The sequence below is a fragment of the Astyanax mexicanus genome, chromosome 6 (genome assembly GCF_023375975.1).
Source record: "Astyanax mexicanus isolate ESR-SI-001 chromosome 6, AstMex3_surface, whole genome shotgun sequence".
In the NCBI taxonomy this organism is placed as follows: Eukaryota; Metazoa; Chordata; class Actinopteri; order Characiformes; family Acestrorhamphidae; genus Astyanax; species Astyanax mexicanus.
Genome location: NC_064413.1, coordinates 53,578 through 72,500, shown reverse-complemented (window position 1 = coordinate 72,500; position 18,923 = coordinate 53,578). Strand labels below are relative to the sequence as shown.

At 46.8% G+C, this 18,923-nt stretch overlaps 1 protein-coding gene across 6 annotated transcripts in view; it reads left to right on the top strand.

The window, feature by feature from the left end:
- Nucleotides 1-18,923, top strand: part of itga10 (integrin, alpha 10) — a 44,961-nt gene that overhangs the window by 21,819 nt on the left and 4,219 nt on the right. For all 6 annotated transcript variants that reach the window (XR_007439559.1, XR_007439558.1, XM_049480481.1 and 3 more), the window contains 14 exons: nucleotides 2,880-3,030; nucleotides 7,513-7,678; nucleotides 9,481-9,554; nucleotides 9,649-9,793; nucleotides 10,093-10,241; nucleotides 10,326-10,469; nucleotides 11,360-11,563; nucleotides 13,295-13,425; nucleotides 13,737-13,903; nucleotides 14,497-14,639; nucleotides 14,907-15,017; nucleotides 15,261-15,346; nucleotides 15,909-16,050; nucleotides 16,645-16,737. Coding sequence is in view for 4 of the 6 variants with exons in the window: in XM_049480481.1 (XP_049336438.1) it covers nucleotides 2,880-3,030; nucleotides 7,513-7,678; nucleotides 9,481-9,554; nucleotides 9,649-9,793; nucleotides 10,093-10,241; nucleotides 10,326-10,469; nucleotides 11,360-11,563; nucleotides 13,295-13,425; nucleotides 13,737-13,903; nucleotides 14,497-14,639; nucleotides 14,907-15,017; nucleotides 15,261-15,346; nucleotides 15,909-16,050; nucleotides 16,645-16,737 (1,906 nt within the window). In the remaining 2 variants the exon portion in view is untranslated. The remainder of the gene's footprint in view (nucleotides 1-2,879; nucleotides 3,031-7,512; nucleotides 7,679-9,480; nucleotides 9,555-9,648; nucleotides 9,794-10,092; nucleotides 10,242-10,325; nucleotides 10,470-11,359; nucleotides 11,564-13,294; nucleotides 13,426-13,736; nucleotides 13,904-14,496; nucleotides 14,640-14,906; nucleotides 15,018-15,260; nucleotides 15,347-15,908; nucleotides 16,051-16,644; nucleotides 16,738-18,923) is intronic.

Here is an 18,923-nt window from a genome sequence, read left to right as displayed (position 1 = left end):
AAAGTGAGTGGGTAGAGGTGGGGGGATGGAGGTGTTATGGTAGAGTTGGGGTGGTGGGGGGGTGGAGGTAGAGTTGGGCTGGAATAACAGTACTGTTTGCTGGTGCTGAGTGGGCGAGTGAGGGTGAGCTGGGTCAGCAGTGCTGCAGGTTCAGTTACTGTACTGCAGAATTAGCTTTAGCCACTACAGCTGTACAAATACACACACACACACACACACACACACATTTAGTGTGAAGAGAATCAGATCTGCAGGAGAATTGGATTAAGGTCAGGACTTTGATTGGGCCCTTTCCAAAACATTATCGTTCCCTAACTGTTCCACTCGAGTGGTTAGAGTCGTTGCTTGCTGCATGACCCACGTCTCTTGAGATTCAGCTCACTAATCACAAATTTATAATATATGATAATTTATGATTAAAAAACCTTGGACTAACACCTCGTACACCACCACCACGCTAATCACTCACTGCTGTATCTGTTCCACACACTGTACCAGCTCAACACTCACTAACACCTCATACACCACCACCATGCTAATCACTGCTAATCGCTACTGTGCTGAGAATAACCTCCCACCACCCAAATAATAATAATAATAATAATAATAGCTGTATCTCTGTGGTGGTTTTCTATCATGTGGGTTCTGAGTATTGAAGAACAGGGTGAAAATAAGGAGAAAAATAACAAAATAAAGGGAGAAACAGATACACAGATATACAACTACAGAGTGAAATATATCAGTGGAGCTGAAACAGTCTAATGGGTGCAGAAACAATGAGGTGGTCAAATGTTGAATATATATGTTTATATTTACCTAATTATGTATTTTTTGTAATTTTTTGTTCTATGCTGTGTGTGTAGTGTGTGTGTGTAATTGGGCTCTGGGTGTGTTTTCTCTTGTGGGGAGCCGCTGGGTTATATTTATCCAGTTTCTGGATGCCGCCTCCAAACCAGTGAGCTGAGTAACACTGAGGTCGCCACGCAACCTTCCCTGCACACACACACACACACACACACACACACACACACATACAGAGCGGAGGGAATGAGTGTGTGTCTGTGTGTCTTTTAGCAGAACACTGAATGTTTTTGGTCAGAACTGAGAAGTTTGGCAGTGAGACAGAAACAGAGTTCAGACAGACAGACAGACGTGTGTGGTGCATCTGGGTTGGTGTTTTTGATCACACAGATACAGATGCAGCCTCAACATACATGAGGAAATACAACATTTCCCTCATGTTCTTAAACACACCTGAATCACTGCTTACACATATCTGGACCAGAATCATCTGATCTGAGGAGGATCTGGTGCAGATCTGTTTCAGATACAGCACACAGTGACCAGATATTGGGGGGGACACATTTGCTAATATGCACCAAAGCCCACATAGTTTCTTAGAACAACATTTAAGGAATTACTTTTAATCACAAATAATCCCTTTTTTCTGTACTCTGTTTATTATTAGTTACATCCAAGTAAAGGTGACTTTACAACCGCCATGTTACTCCAAATTACATTTAAACAAATATGCGTGAAATGTCTCAATTATATACATATATGACAAAAGCTGATCAGTTATCATCTGCGCTTGTAATTGTTTCTACTGAAAGCACTTCTTATGATGGTGTCCTTTTTTGAAAAAAGAATGTAACTTTACGTTTCATAGAGATTTTTGACAGAAGTTAATATAAATATTAGACTAAAGAAAAAAACATTTGGATTCGCCTGGAATCCCTCTATTTACTCAGGATTTAGTCTTACTGTGAACTACAAATAAACAGAAGTCAGGTTAGAGCAGTGTTTCTCAACCCAGTTCCTACACATTCTACTGCATATCCCCACTGCCTTCTCTGCTTTAAAGTCACTTAATAAAGTAAGTGGAGGTATGATGTGTCTAATACACTGCTGACATACATAATGATTTATGCTCAATAGGGGGCTAAGGGGTTTTAACAGGTAAACTCAGTAAAGGACTGTTTATTAGCTAATCAGTTGGATCTGGTGGAAAACACAATTTTAGGGCAGAGATCAGGGTTAATAAACTGCTTTAAACTACCAACATAAAGTATTGTTCTAAATTCTGGCTATCCACTACATCTGGCTTCTAGCTAACTATTTTTTTAGTTTACTACAGCTTACAATAAGTCCTGCAATCCTAAATGAATAAACACAATTTGAAAATGAAATAGTGATTAGCTGATCAGGCATATCAGGGCAAGCTGAACATAACATTTATGTTTTTTTTAAGCCTTGACTCCCTGTCTAGCTAATTCCAAAGTTAAGATAACTGACTAACACAGCTGCAGTTTATTAATCACACGGTGGGTTTAATCTGTGTGTTTTGATTTGGAGAGGAGTCTTTTTAACCAGCTATCAGAAATAATCTCAACACAGGTCACATGGTTAGCTCCGTTACCTCTTAGAAAAATCGCCATATATCCAGATTTACTTCAACAACAGCTGATGCTGGACACCGCTTCTAAATCTCACAGCGAGGGGGAGGGGCTTCTCCTCCACCAGCACGCTAACTCTTCTCGCAAGAAAAGCGAGCTGATTGGCTGTTTATTCTGAAAGGCGGGACTTTCTCCCTGAAACGCACCGTGATTGGTTTCCCAGCGCTTAGCGGTCGGTCTCTTCATTAACAGTACGACTGAGCTGAGCGAAACTATTTCATTTTTGGGGGGGGACATATCCACCTGTTTCTAATATCCCCCCCCGGTTCCTACGCCAATGGTCCTGTACATATGCAGTATTGACAATAAAACTACTTGACTTGACTTGACTTGACTATACAGCTATACAGAAAATATATACATATATATAATATATTAATCGTTATGTGAATGTGGTAATGGAACGTTATTTGTGTCCCACAGCACGGAGGCGTTCAGTGCTGAGAGAGGGGCGAGAGACGGAGCCACGAAGGTGATGATCGTGGTGACGGACGGAGAGTCACATGATGGGGAGGAGCTTCCTGAAGCCCTGATTGAGTGTGAGAAACGTAACATCACCAGATATGCCATTGCCGTGAGTGACCTTTACCCTCACCACACACTGCAGTGTTCAGACCCCTCTAATACAGATACCAACATTACAACCCTAAACACCATATAAACCCCAAAAAACCTTCTGTACCCCATAAAACACCACCTAAACCCCCTAAACACCATCTACACCCACCTGTGATCTCAAATCCCTGACTCTTAAACACAAATATAACCCACAAAATAACTCTAAAACACAAAGATAAATCAATGAATAAGACTAAAAGATAACAGAAAGCTTTGTGTGTTTGGATATGGAAATATCCGAAATGTTTAAATGTAAGTCTGTGTGGTGAAATGATCCATTACAGTACAGTGGGCGGAGTTATGGGTGTCTGATCTCTGTTTGACCATAATTGGCTCTGGTCTATTCTGAGCGTGTGTCTGGACTCCGCCCTCCAGCTCTCGGTCTCTACAAAGACTGAACCACCAGATCTGCCGCCCGGTAGGTGGCTAAGGGATTCTTGTGCTCACTTTAGTCCTCTCTCTAAACCACTGCAGCTCTTCAGTGCGCTGTGGCTCTTCAGTGCGCTGTGGCTCTTCAGTGCGCTGGCTCTTCAGTTCACTGCAGCTCTTCAGTGCACTGTGGCTCTGCAGTGCGCTGTGGCTCTTCAGTTCACTGCAGCTCTTCAGTGCACTGTGACTCTTCAGTGCGCTGTGGCTCTTCAGTGCGCTGTGGCTCTTCAGTTCACTGCAGCTCTTCAGTGCACTGTGGCTCTGCAGTGCGCTGTGGCTCTTCAGTGCGCTGTGGCTCTTCAGTGCGCTGTGGCTCTTCAGTTCACTGCAGCTCTTCAGTGCGCTGTGGCTCTTCAGTGCGCTGTGGCTCTTCAGTGCGCTGTGGCTCTTCAGTTCACTGCAGCTCTTCAGTGCACTGTGGCTCTGCAGTGCGCTGTGGCTCTTCAGTGCGCTGCGGCTCTTCAGTGCGCTGTGGCTCTTCAGTGCGCTGTGGCTCTTCAGTTCACTGAAGCTCTTCAGTGCACTGTGGCTCTTCAGTTCACTGAAGCTCTTCAGTGCGCTGTGGCTCTTCAGTTCACTGAAGCTCTTCAGTGCACTGTGGCTCTTCAGTTCACTGAAGCTCTTCAGTGCGCTGTGGCTCTTCAGTTCACTGAAGCTCTTCAGTGCACTGTGGCTCTTCAGTTCACTGAAGCTCTTCAGTGCACTGTGGCTCTTCAGTTCACTGAAGCTCTTCAGTGCACTGTGGCTCTTCAGTTCACTGAAGCTCTTCAGTGCACTGTGGCACTTCAGTGCGCTGTGGCTCTTCAGTGCGCTGTGGCTCTTCAGTGTTAAAAAACCTTCCTATATTATAAATAAATTAAATATTAAAAATAAACTGAGCATTAATATAAATGTAATTTAGTTTGCCAGTTTAAATCTTTTTTAGCTTTTGTTATATTTAAAAATTAAAAACCTTAGTTTTAGAAGGAGGAAAAGCTGCGATTAATCACAGAATATTGTTGTGATGAATCAAATTAAATTGTTTAATCAATTGACTTTCACTAATGAGAATACATTCTGATGTTGCTAAATTTATTTATGTAGCGCTTATTACAAAAGGCTGTGTGTGTGGAGTGTGTGTGGAGTGTGAGGGCTGTGTGTGGAGTGTGAGGGAGTGTGAGGGCTGTGTGTGGAGTGTGAGGGCTGTGTGTGGAGTGTGAGGGCTGTGTGTGGTGTGTGAGGGCTGTGTGTGGAGTGTGAGGGCTGTGTGTGGAGTGTGAGGGCTGTGTGTGGAGTGTGAGAGCTGTGTGTGGTGTGTGAGGGCTGTGTGTGGTGTGTGAGGGCTGTGTGTGGAGTGTGAGGGCTGTGTGTGGTGTGTGAGGGCTGTTTGTGGAGTGTGAGGGCTGTGTGTGGAGTGTGTGTGGAGTGTGAGAGCTGTGTGTGGAGTGTGAGGGCTGTGTGTGGAGTGTGAGAGCTGTGTGTGGAGTGTGTGTGGAGTGTGAGAGCTGTGTGGAGTGTGAGAGCTGTGTGTGGAGTGTGAGAGCTGTGTGTGGAGTGTGTGTGGAGTGTGAGAGCTGTGTGGAGTGTGAGAGCTGTGTGTGGAGTGTGAGAGCTGTGTGTGGAGTGTGAGAGCTGTGTGTGGAGTGTGTGTGGAGTGTGAGAGCTGTGTGTGGAGTGTGTGTGGAGTGTGAGAGCTGTGTGTGGAGTGTGAGAGCTGTGTGTGGAGTGTGTGTGGAGTGTGAGAGCTGTGTGGAGTGTGAGAGCTGTGTGTGGAGTGTGAGAGCTGTGTGTGGAGTGTGAGAGCTGTGTGTGGAGTGTGTGTGGAGTGTGTGTGGAGTGTGAGGGCTGTGTGTGGTGTGTGAGGGCTGTGTGTGGAGTGTGAGAGCTGTGTGTGTGGAGTGTGAGAGCTGTGTGGAGTGTGAGAGCTGTGTGTGGAGTGTGAGAGCTGTGTGTGGAGTGTGGACCGGGGCGCAGTGTGTAGGGTTTATTAAAGTGTGAGGAATGTTGCAGTGGTTGTTTAAAGTAGAACAGAAATGTCCTTGAATGCTCTCAATTCCACAGCCCCCCATTCCTCTCACCACTCAGCGTGACTATATGTAGAAAGCAGTACCATCTGGCAGCAAACATGGAAATATTCTGGGGTTTAAACGAAAGATCAGACCGTATTTATGAGCCGCGGACCGACCCGTTACACTCCCTGTTCTGGAGCGGGAGATCCAGCCACTCAGATTCATGGGCATTCCGCAGTCGGAAGAATCTGCTTAGATGAAATAATTTACGAGCTCAGAGCGTATAGCGCGTATACAGCACCCTGACTCCTCCCCCTAGCCTGCTCTTCAGCTCAGCTCCGTTCACTGTCTTGTTTATTATGAATTATTAAGGGCTCTTTGTAAGCTGAGCTGTTGTTGAATGATTCTGGAATAAAGCTTTAAACTTTAATGGTTCGGTTTTGACCCCGGACTTCCAGACTGCTGTAAGGGGGGATTTTGAGTGTTTATGCTGTAAACAGATGGGGTCCGTGTTTGGTGTAAAGCGGTGGTTTACAGTGAGAAACCAACGCACATCTTTAAAGTGGTAGTAAATGGAACTGGAAAACAGACAAATACACACTACACTGCCAAAAGTATTCACCCATCCACCAATCACTGAACTCAGGTGTTCCTCAATCTATTCCGTGTTTACAGGTGTATAAAAGCAGCAGCTCGTCATGCAGCACCTGTGCAACAAGTCCAGTCGTGAAATTTTACTACTCTTTACTAAATATTCCACAGCCAACTGTCAGTGATATTATAACATAGTGGAAGAGACTGGGAACGCATGCGACTCTGTCAGTGTAAAATAACAATGCGGGGTCAGAGGATGCTGAGGAGCATAGTGCACAGAGTTCACCAACTTTCTGCAGAGACACTACACTAATCACTACACACCTCCAAACTTAATGTAGCTTCAGAGTTCATCACAACACACACTGGGCCAACATCATTTTAAACTCTGTAAATTAAGAATAGGATCTCAAGTGCATGCAAAAGCAGATGAGCAAATACTTTTGTCAATATAGAGTAAATATTTTAACTATTAAACCCATCAGTGAACTGACACTTCTGATTTCTGAGTTTTAAAATGATGATTTTGAAAAAAATAGTGACCTGCAGCTAGACTTGTCCGTATGAGCAGACAAGTGCTGAAATCCTGTCCAAATTCAGGGCAGGAGACTCCACCCACATATCACACCGGTCATTGCAGCACTCTTTAGCTTTTGTAGGACATGGCAAAAGTCATGGGACACAGTACTGTCACAGTACACAGTTGCTGTCTTATGGCTTTTTTGTTTTTCAGGTATAATAGATAGTCACAGTGTTTAAGTGAATAATTGATTTTAAGGGTCAGTTTTCGTCAGAAGGTTCTAGAATAGAGGAAGTTGTGCTGTATGGGGTTTATGGTAATGAGTCTTTGCTTTATTCTGGAGATAATCCAGCGTTAGGTTAAGGTCTTGTCGTTAGTGGTGAGCTGCCAGTGGATGTTCTGTTCTGTGAGGAAGTGATGTTCTGTCAGGCTGACTGGTGTGGAGGTGTTCTGCTTCCTCTGTTTGATCTTCTGGATCATCTGTTTAAGTGCTTCAGCAGTGCTGTGGAGGTGCTGCCGTTCTACGTGACAATGCATCTGTTATAGTTTTTACTAGAAATAAATTATCATTGTTTTTGGGGCTATTACCAATCGCCTTTCAGCTTGGGTGTAACGTAAAATAATTTCAAGAATTCCCCCCCCCCGGGGATCAATAAAGTACCTATCTATCTATCTATCTATCTATCTATCTATCTATCTATCTATCTATCTATCTATCTATCTATCTATCTATCTATCTATCTATCTATCTATCTATCTATCTATCTATCTATCTATCTATCTATCTAAAATAAACCAATCAGCATGTCTCTTGCCATTCCTTTTAAGAGCCAGATGTGCTCTGACTTTGGCAGATCAATATTTTAACGGTGCACCTACTGACAGACTGACTGTCTGTTTCTCTCAGGTTCTAGGTCATTATATCCGCAGGCAGCAGGATCCTGAGACCTTCATTAATGAGATAAAATACATCGCCAGCGACCCGGACGAGAAGTACTTCTTTAATGTAACGGATGAAGCAGCGCTAAATGACATCGTAGACGCACTGGGGGATCGCATCTTCAGTCTGGAGGGTGAGCAGCCAAACATGACCACCACCAGATTCACCAACACATTACCACCATCAGATCCTACAACACATTACCCCCACCAGATCCTCCAACACATTACCACCAACAGATCCTCCAACACATTACCACCATCAGATCCTACAACACAATACCACCAACAGATTCACCAACACATTACCACCATCAGATCCTACAACACAATACCACCAACAGATTCACCAACACATTACCACCATCAGATCCTCCAACACATTACCACCAACAGATCCTCCAACACATTACCACCATCAGATCCTACAACACAATACCACCAACAGATTCACCAACACATTACCACCATCAGATCCTACAACACAATACCACCAACAGATTCACCAACACATTACCACCATCAGATCCTACAACACAATACCACCAACAGATTCACCAACACATTACCACCATCAGATCCTACAACACATTACCACCATCAGATCCTACAACACATTACCACCATCAGATCCTACAACACAATACCACCAACAGATCCTCCAACACATTACCACCATCAGATCCTACAACACAATACCACCAACAGATCCTCCAACACATTACCACCATCAGATCCTACAACACAATACCACCAACAGATTCACCAACACATTACCACCATCAGATCCTACAACACAATACCACCAACAGATTCACCAACACATTACCACCATCAGATCCTACAACACAATACCACCAACAGATCCTCCAACACATTACCACCATCAGATCCTACAACACAATACCACCAACAGATTCACCAACACATTACCACCATCAGATCCTACAACACAATACCACCAACAGATTCACCAACACATTACCACCATCAGATCCTACAACACATTACCACCATCAGATCCTACAACACAATACCACCAACAGATTCACCAACACATTACCACCATCAGATCCTCCAACACATTACCACCACCAGATTCACCAACACATTACCACCACCAGATTCACCAACACATTACCACCATCAGATCCTCCAACACATTACCACCAACAGATTCACCAACACATTACCACCATCAGATCCTCCAACACATTACCACCAACAGATCCTCCAACACATTACCACCACCAGATTCACCAACACATTACCACCATCAGATCCTACAACACATTACCACCAACAGATCCTCCAACACATTACCACCATCAGATCCTACAACACAATACCACCACCAGATCCTCCAACACATTACCACCGCCAGATCCTCCAACACATTACCACCATCAGATCCTACAACACAATACCACCAACAGATTCACCAACACATTACCACCATCAGATCCTCCAACACATTACCACCATCAGATCCTACAACACAATACCACCACCAGATCCTCCAACACATTACCACAACCAGATCCTCCAACACATTACCACCACCAGGAGGGAGAAAGGGATGGAAGAAGGGATGGAGGGTGGTAAGAGGACGAGATTGCTGGAACGGCAGGATGTCCAGGTTAATTCAAACAGAGAGCGAGACACTGACCCTGTGGTTCAGCTCCAGACGGTGGTAAAGCTAGTTAGTCCCGCCCTTCAGAAACTTAATTAGATACTAACAGTCACAGCAGACAGGCAAATCCAGAGCCCTGCAGTGGTCAGGAGGGTGGAGCAGCAGAACATATAGAATCTAATCTCAGATTAGTTCTGTGGACTGATGAAGTCAAAACATAATGCTTTTTATACTTTGTGTAATTACTGTGTGTGTATTATACTGTGATGTAATGAAATATGATGTGTGTGTTTGTGGTGAAAGGAACTCTGGGATATAATGAAAGTGCCTTTGAAATGGAGATGTCACAAATTGGCTTTTCAACACATATGTTAGATGTGAGTATTGGATATAAATGGATGAGATGTGATTTATGTTATGATGTAAAATCAGCTGGTCCATGATGGTGAAAGTTGATTGGTGCTTTTCCAGGACGGGATCCTGTTTGGGATGGTGGGAGCATACGACTGGGAGGGAGGAGTGCTGAAGGAAAGTAGTGATGGGAGGATCATGCCTCCTCGAGAAGCTTTTGAGAAGGAATTTCCTTTGGAGCTAAAGAACCACGCAGCTTACCTGGGTAAGCTTTCGAACAAAAACCTTGTATCTCAAATTTTTTTAAATCTGATTTTTGTTCTTTATATTAGAACAGAGTCTGTAATTTAAGGATCTTTAAAACTTTCTCCCAGAGGAGCAGACGCCTGCACAATAACCATGATCAGGGTTATACACAGGCTGTTATATATCTGAGTGTAATATAAGTTGTGTTGTGGTATTTGTTGATGATGGTGGTATGTGTGTGTGTGTGGGGGGGGGGTATTTAGTGTAATATAAGTTGTGTAGTGGTATTTGTTGTTGATGATGGTGTGTGTGTTGCAGGTTACACCGTGTCCTCTGTGATTGTGGGGGATTGGAGGAGGCTGTACGTGGCCGGCGCTCCCCGGTTTAAACACAAAGGAAAGGTGATTCTGTTTGATCTCAGCCCGTATGGAGACGTCACCATCACACAGGCCTTCAATGGTGAACAGGTACCACTGGTGTGCAGAGTACGGAGAGTTTACTGCTGCTACGTTTATTCATGAAAAAGTCAATAAGTTTCCCTCTCGGTGCAGATTGGCTCGTATTTCGGAAGCGAGGTTTGTGCGGTGGACGTGGATCAGGACGGTATAACGGATATCCTCCTCATCGCTGCCCCCATGTTCCTGGGAGCCGGAAACAAGGAGACGGGGAAGGTTTACATCTACTGTCTGGATGGGGTACGAGAAACAGGACGAGCCTTCTACTGATCAATTATAAACATTTAACAGGATAATATTTACCAGCAACTACAGTTTCAGACACAGAAGAGAGTCTGATTCCTGGTTCTATATGCTGGTTGCTTCTCGTCCACTGTGACAGATATAAGTTTACATTGACAATACTCTGGATCACCTTTCCAAGCTTAAATACTCACTAAAATTCTCGCTCAAATACTTACTCAAATACTCACCAAAATACTTGCCCAAATACTCGCTTAAATACTCCCCTCATGTTAAGGAGATGTGTTGTGCAGTGCGCTCTAATAAACCTGTAAATAAGCTCCAACTCTGTATCTACAGCAAATAAACAGCCATATGACAAGCTGTTTTTAAAAAAGCTGATATGCTTTTTTCGTATTTCATGTGTAATTGTTCTACTGGTGAAATCAGCACTAATGTGTTAGCTAGGCAGGTAAATCTGTCAGTTTGTTGCCTCGTCAGTAAAGTGAATTATTACCAAAAAGCACATGAAGGCGGTAAAAACTGTGTGCCTGCAGGTTTTGGCGTGTGGGATTAAATACAGATTATAAGTGGTTTAGCAGATGTGTTAGATACAGATGTTAGATGTAGTTTAGCAGGACAGTGGGAGAGATGTCATGGTGAAATAATCAAAGTAACATTGATGGAACTTCATAAGAAGCCATGGGGGCGGTGTGTCTCTATAAACTGGCTGTGGATATTCTGAAGTAAACAATGAGGCACTGTTATAAGTCGCTCTGGATAAGGGCATCTGTTAAATACCTTGAATGTAAATGTAAATAAAGACATCCATGTGGGAAGCGTGTCATTTAGCTGGTTTTAATGTTTTGACTCACAGGTTGAGATCTGTTTTTCTCTTCTTCCTTTAGGACGGGTTCACACCTAACGGGACGCTGCAGACCCAGCCCAGAGCCCAGGACGCTCGGTTCGGTTACGCCATGGCTGTGGCTCCAGATCTTAATCACGACAGTTACGCCGACCTTCTGGTGGGAGCACCGCTGGAGGATGACCATCAGGGGGCGCTATACATCTACCACGGCGATGAATTCTATATAATACCCCAGTATAAACAGGTATAAGGACCAGTTTACACACAGCTCTTTAACCCTTTATTCACCCCTGAGCAGACTGATGTCCCAGTTAATGCAGTTTATAAGAGTCTAATTACTAAATTTAATAACTGCAGTTGTTGCCGCTGAGAGTGGCACAACCAATCAAGAGTTAGTTATAACTGGTAATAAGTCTTTTGCATCTCTGTACAGTGATGTTTTAATTCAGCCATACTGGAAGGTTTTTCAGCATTAACGACCGGATTAAGATAATCCACAGCAACTCAGTCTAGGCAAGTCCAAACCTTTTTCAAATAAAAAAATTAACCCCTCAGAGGTGGACCTGCTGCTGTGCTTAGGATCATTGTCCTGCTGCAGAACCCAAGTATACCTGAGTTTAAGGTATGGCCGGACATTCTCCTTCAGGATTTTCTGTCAGAGAGCAGAATTCATGGTTTCATCAGTCACAACAAGTAAACTACAGCAGCAAAGCAATCCAGACCATCACAGCACCACTGATGGAGTTTAGGTTTATTTTAGTGATGTTATGATGTTATGAATCTACTGCAGTAAATTCTGTCAATTCAACAGTGCTTTATTGGCATGAATGTATAAGTCAACACTATTGCCAAAGCATAAAACAGAAAACAAACAATAATAATAATAATTAATAACAAATAATTAAAAGAAAGATTACATATATACAATTACACCAACAGAAATTATTATTTACAGGATTAACACTTATAATTATTATTAATGATCATTCAAATAGAAGGAAATAAGAGTGTGGAGACTTTATAAATGTGTAATAATATCAATGAATCAGTAATATTAGAAATGAGTTATAATAATTTATATTGTGTGGTTTTGTCCACACTGGTTGTCCCTCAGGTTGTGACAGTCTGTAACATATCGAGCTGCCTGAGTGATCAGCTCTCTCTTCTCTCCCAGTATATACTGGAGCTTCTCAGAGTCTGAGCAGAGCTGGAACTCAGGGCAGACTCTGCTCGTTCTCTGGTAGAACCGGGTTCTCACAGACTCATATCTAGAACATTCTGTGAGGAAATGCAGCTCTGTCTCCACCACTGCGAGATCACAGTGAGAGCACAGCCTGGCCTCTCTGGGAGCCCAGCTCTGTCTGTGACGCCCAGTTTCTACAGCCAGACTGTGCTCACTGAGTCTGTACCTGGTGAGGATCTTCCTCAGTGACCTCTCTCTGAGAACTGTGAGGTATGGGGCCAGTGTGTAATCACGATTGAGGGCTGTGTAGCATTGCAGTTTGGATTGTTGTTGTGTAGTGTGGGTCCAGTGTGTGAGGTAGTGTTGTTGTTGTTGGGTTGTGATTTGGTTGGGTCTGATGGTCTGAGTGAGTGTGTGGTGAGGATATCTGTTGTCAGTAATGTTGTTGGGTTTTAGGTCACTGAGGTTGAGGACCAGCTGGCTGAGGGGACTCCGCTCAATGTTGAGCTCCTGTTCGGACAGTGCTTGGTAGTGCAGTGACTGGGGGTCACTGGATTTTATGTGCTTCCAGAATTTTAGAGCTCGTTTCTGTATGGTGATGAGGAGGGGGTACTGACCTAGCTCAGCCCTGCAGCCGTTATTGGGGGTCTTTCTCTAAATTCTGTCTATAAACTAATGAATTATTTAATCAGTCAGTTCAGACTGTGCCTCTCGTCTGTAACTGACATTCACCATGACTTCTTTTCCATCCATGTTTAATCTCTCTCTCTCTCTCTCTCTGTCTCTCTGTAGCGTGTCTCTGGCTCCTCCCTCTCTGCAGGGCTGCAGTATTTCGGCCGCAGTCTGAGCGCTCTGATGGATATGGACGGTGATGAGCTGCTGGACTTGGCTGTAGGAGCTCAGGGCAGCGCCGTCCTCCTCAGGTACTGATAATCACCACCAGCTTACACTGTTACATAACATCTACATCACATCTACATCATAACTCTCAGTTCCATAACATCTACATCACATCTACATCATAACTCTCAGTTACATAACATCTACATCACATCTACATCATAACTCTCAGTTCCATAACATCTACATCACATCTACATCATAACTCTCAGTTCCATAACATCTACATCACATCTACATTATAACTCTCAGTTCCATAACATCTACATCATGACTTAATCACAACTCTCACTGTTACATAACATCTACTTCACGTCTACATAATTGTGTGCAGGTCTCGGAGTATAGTTCAGATTAACGTCAGCCTGTCCTTCCAGCCGCACTCCATCAACGTCATCCAGAAGAACTGCCAGCGGGGCGGTCGGGACTCCGCCTGCCTCACCGCCTCCGCCTGTTTCTTCGCCAACAGCCGCTCTCCCGGAGCCTACGGCACGCAGTTCGGTACGCCAACCCAAACCCTCACAACACACCATCCTACACAACACCACCATACATAACACCACCCTACACAACACCACCATACACAACACCACCCTACACAACACCACCATACATAACACCATCCTACACAACACCACCCTACACAACACCACCATACATAACACCACCCTACACAACACCACCATACACAACACCACCCTACACAACACCACCCTACACAACACCACCATACACAACACCACCATACACAACACCACCCTACACAACACCAACATACACAACACCACCATACACAACACCACCCTACACAACACCAACATACACAACACCACCCTACACAACACCACCCTACACAACACCACCATACACAACACCACCATACACAACACCACCCTACACAACACCAACATACACAACACCACTGACCATTTATATTTTATGTAATGTGATTTATATTGCTATGCCTAAAGTCATGGGCGTTCCCAAATCATCCCCTGAGGTAACAATTGAGAACTGGTGTGCATACTGCTGTGCCTTGACTTTTGGTATGACAGTGTATTTATGAATATGGTGATAATGTCCTGCACCATCAGACCTGCAGGTCGGTGCCATGCTGGACGACCGGAAGCTTTCTGTACGCGCTCTGTTCGACTCCAACTCCCAGAGACAGACCGTAACCGGCGTCACGGTTAAAGTGGGCGAGACGCTCTGCCACACCCTGCCCTTCTACGTCTTCGTGAGTTCACACACAGACAGATATGCAGATATACAGATACACAGACAGACAGATATGCAGACAGACAATTACGCAGACAGATACGCAGACAGACAGATATGCAGACAGACAGATACATAGATATACAAATACACAGACAGACAATTACGCAGACAGATAGACGCTTAGTCAGGCAGTCACACAGACAGACAGATATGCAGGCAGACAACTAGTAAGGCCTAAGCAGTATTACCCATACTGTTTTCTATCTGTCTGTCTGTACGACAGGACACTGCGGACTACATCCGACCAATCAGCTTCTCTCTTCGCTTCAAAATCAACGACACTGAAAGTGGACCCGTACTCGACGAAGGATGGCCGACCACAGTGAAGAAAACTGTAAGTAAAGCTGCATTATAGAGCATTATAGAGCATTATAGAGCGCCCCTACGCTTCCTGTACTGTATTACAGTCTGTCAGAATGAACCTGTGTGGTGTGTATTGTGTGTGTGTGGTGTGTGTGTGTGGTGTGTATTGTGTGTGTGTGTGGTGTGTATTGTGTGTGTGTGGTGTGTATTGTGTGTGTGTGGTGTGTATTGTGTGTGTGGTGTGTGTTGTGTATTGTGTGTGTGTGTTTGATAGATCCCCTTTTATAAAGACTGTGGTGAAGATGATGTGTGTGTGACAGACCTGGTTCTGAAAGCCCACATGGATATCTCTGGAACACGGTAAGAGCAGCTTTAATATAGACCTGGTTTCAGTACTGTTACTGACCCAGTAATTACTATTACTCTGTTAAGTGTTGGTCAGTAGTTAAGTGTAATGGCGTGTTGGTCAGTAGTTAAGTGTAATGGCGTGTTGGTCAGTAGTTAAGTGTAATGGCGTGTTGGTCAGTAGTTAAGTGTAATGGCGTGTTGGTCAGTAGTTAAGTGTAATGGCGTGTTGGTCAGTAGTTAAGTGTAATGGCGTGTTGGTCAGTAGTTAAGTGTAATGGCGTGTTGGTCAGTAGTTAAGTGTAATGGCGTGTTGGTCAGTAGTTAAGTGTAATGGCGTGTTGGTCAGTAGTTAAGTGTAATGGCGTGTTGGTCAGTAGTTAAGTGTAATGGCGTGTTGGTCAGTAGTTAAGTGTAATGGCGTGTTGGTCAGTAGTTAAGTGTAATGGCGTGTTGGTCAGTAGTTAAGTGTAATGGCGTGTTGGTCAGTAGTTAAGTGTAATGGCGTGTTGGTCAGTAGTTAAGTGTAATGGCGTGTTGGTCAGTAGTTAAGTGTAATGGTCTGTGGTGTCTGTAGGCAGCAGCCGTATGTGATTCGCAGTCCCCGCAGACGGTTAGCTGTGGAGGTTCAGCTTCAGAACCGACTGGAGAACGCTTACAACACCAGCCTCACCCTGCAGTACTCCAGAAACCTGCACTTCAGCAGCCTCAGCATACGGGTAACACACACACACACACTATACAAACTGTACACACACACACAATATACACACACTATACACACACACTACACACACACACACACTACACACACACTGTACACACTGTACACACACGCACACACACTATACACACTGTACACACACAATATACACACACTATACACACACTACACACACTATTCAAACACTATACACACACACACACTACACACACACTATAAACACTGTACACACACAATATACACACACTATACACACACTACACACACTATACACACTATACACACACTACACACACTACACACACACTGTACACACTGTACACACACGCACACACACTATACACACACACACACTACACACACTATACACACACACACTATACACACACACTATACACACACACACATGCTACACACACACTACACACACACACACTATACACACACACTACACACACACTACACACTATACACACACACACTACACACACAATATACACACACACACACACAATATACACACACACTATACACACACACTATACACTCACACACTTTATACACACTCACATGTCTCTCTATCTCTCAGGAGGATGCCCAGTTTAAGATGGAGTGCACGGCTCTGAGCTCCAGCTCTCACTCCTGTAACGTCAGTTACCCGGTGTTCCGCTCCCAGTCCAAGGTACTGTTACCACCCCCCCCCCCCCCCCCCCCCCCCCCCCCCCCCCCCCCATTTATATTTTCCTTTTCCTGTTATATTCCTAACTGTGCCGAACGCTCAGTCTGTGATCCGCTGGGAGAAAGCTTGGTCTGTGTCAGGGCTGAAGGTGTTTGGTGGGTGTTGGAAGTAAGTGGCTGGTGTGTCTGTTTTAAAGAGCGGTAAATGCGGTGCGGAACAACGTAGATCTGGTTGAAGGTACCTCAGCAGACACTGCAGTGGAGGAGAGCTGGAGAGAGTTTGTATCAGGATGAGACGTATGGTTGGCGCGGTGGGTGTGGTTGGTGTGGTGGGTGTGGTTGGCGCGGTGGGTGTGGTTGGCGCGGTGGGTGTGGTTGGTGCGGTGGGTGTGATGGGTGCGGTGGGTGTGGTGGGTGCTGTTGGTGCGGTGGGTGTGGTTGGCGCGGTGGGTGTGGTGGGTGCGGTGGGTGTGGTTGGTGCGGTGGGTGTGGTTGGTGCGGTGGGTGTGGTGGTTCTGGTGGGTGTGGTTGGCGCGGTGGGTGCGGTTGGTGCGGTTGGTGTGGTTGGTGCGGTGGGTGCGGTGGTTCTGGTGGGTGTGGTTGGCGCGGTGGGTGCGGTTGGTGCGGTTGGTGTGGTTGGTGCGGTGGGTGCGGTGGGTGTGGTTGGTGCGGTGGGTGTGGTGGTTCTGGTGGGTGTGGTTGGCGCGGTGGGTGCGGTTGGTGCGGTGGGTGTGGTTGGCGCGGTGGGTGTGGTGGTTCTGGTGGGTGTGGTTGGCGCGGTGGGTGCGGTTGGTGCGGTGGGTGTGGTTGGTGCGGTGGGTGCGGTTGGTGCGGTGGGTGTGGTGGGTGTGGTTGGCGCGGTGGGTGCGGTGGGTGTGGTGGGTGTGGTTGGCGCGGTGGGTGTGGTTGGCGCGGTGGGTGTGGTGGGTGCGGTTGGTGCGGTGGGTGCGGTGGGTGCGGTGGGTGTGGTGGGTGTGGTTGGCGCGGTGGGTGTGGTTGGCGCGGTGGGTGTGGTGGGTGCGGTGGGTGCGGTGGGTGTGGTTGGTGCGGTGGGTGTGGTGGGTGTGGTTGGCGCGGTGGGTGTGGTGGGTGCGGTGGGTGTGGTTGGCGCGGTGGGTGTGGTGGGTGTGGTTGGCGCGGTGGGTGTGGTTGGCGCGGTGGGTGTGGTGGGTGCGGTTGGTGCGGTGGGTGTGGTGGGTGCGGTGGGTGTGGTGGGTGTGGTTGGCGCGGTGGGTGTGGTCGGTACGGTGGGTGTGGTTGGTGCGGTGGGTGCGGTGGGTGTGGTGGGTGTGGTTGGCGCGGTGGGTGCGGTGGGTGTGGTTGGCGCGGTGGGTGTGGTGGGTGCGGTTGGTGCGGTGGGTGTGGTGGGTGCGGTGGGTGTGGTGGGTGTGGTTGGCGCGGTGGGTGTGGTCGGTGCGGTGGGTGTGGTTGGTGCGGTGGGTGTGGTTGGTGCGGTGGGTGTGGTGGGTGTGGTTGGCGCGGTGGGTGTGGTGGGTGTGGTTGGCGCGGTGGGTGTGGTGGGTGCGGTTGGTGCGGTGGGTGTGGTGGGTGTGGTGGGTGTGGTTGGTGCGGTGGGTGTGGTTGGTGCGGTGGGTGTGGTGGGTGTGGTTGGCGCGGTGGGTGTGGTGGGTGTGGTTGGCGCGGTGGGTGTGGTGGGTGCGGTTGGTGTGGTGGGTGTGGTGGGTGCGGTGGGTGTGGTGGGTGTGGTTGGCGCGGTGGGTGTGGTCGGTGCGGTGGGTGTGGTTGGTGCGGTGGGTGTGGTTGGTGCGGTGGGTGTGGTGGGTGTGGTTGGCGCGGTGGGTGTGGTGGGTGTGGTTGGCGCGGTGGGTGTGGTGGGTGCGGTTGGTGTGGTGGGTGTGGTGGGTGCGGTGGGTGTGGTGGGTGTGGTTGGCGCGGTGGGTGTGGTCGGTGCGGTGGGTGTGGTTGGTGCGGTGGGTGTGGTTGGTGCGGTGGGTGTGGTGGGTGTGGTTGGCGCGGTGGGTGTGGTGGGTGTGGTTGGCGCGGTGGGTGTGGTGGGTGCGGTTGGTGCGGTGGGTGTGGTGGGTGTGGTTGGCGCGGTGGGTGTGGTGGGTGCGGTGGGTGTGGTTGGTGTGGTTGGCGCGGTGGGTGCGGTGGGTGTGGTGGGTGTGGTTGGCGCGGTGGGTGTGGTGGGTGTGGTTGGCGCGGTGGGTGTGGTGGGTGCGGTTGGTG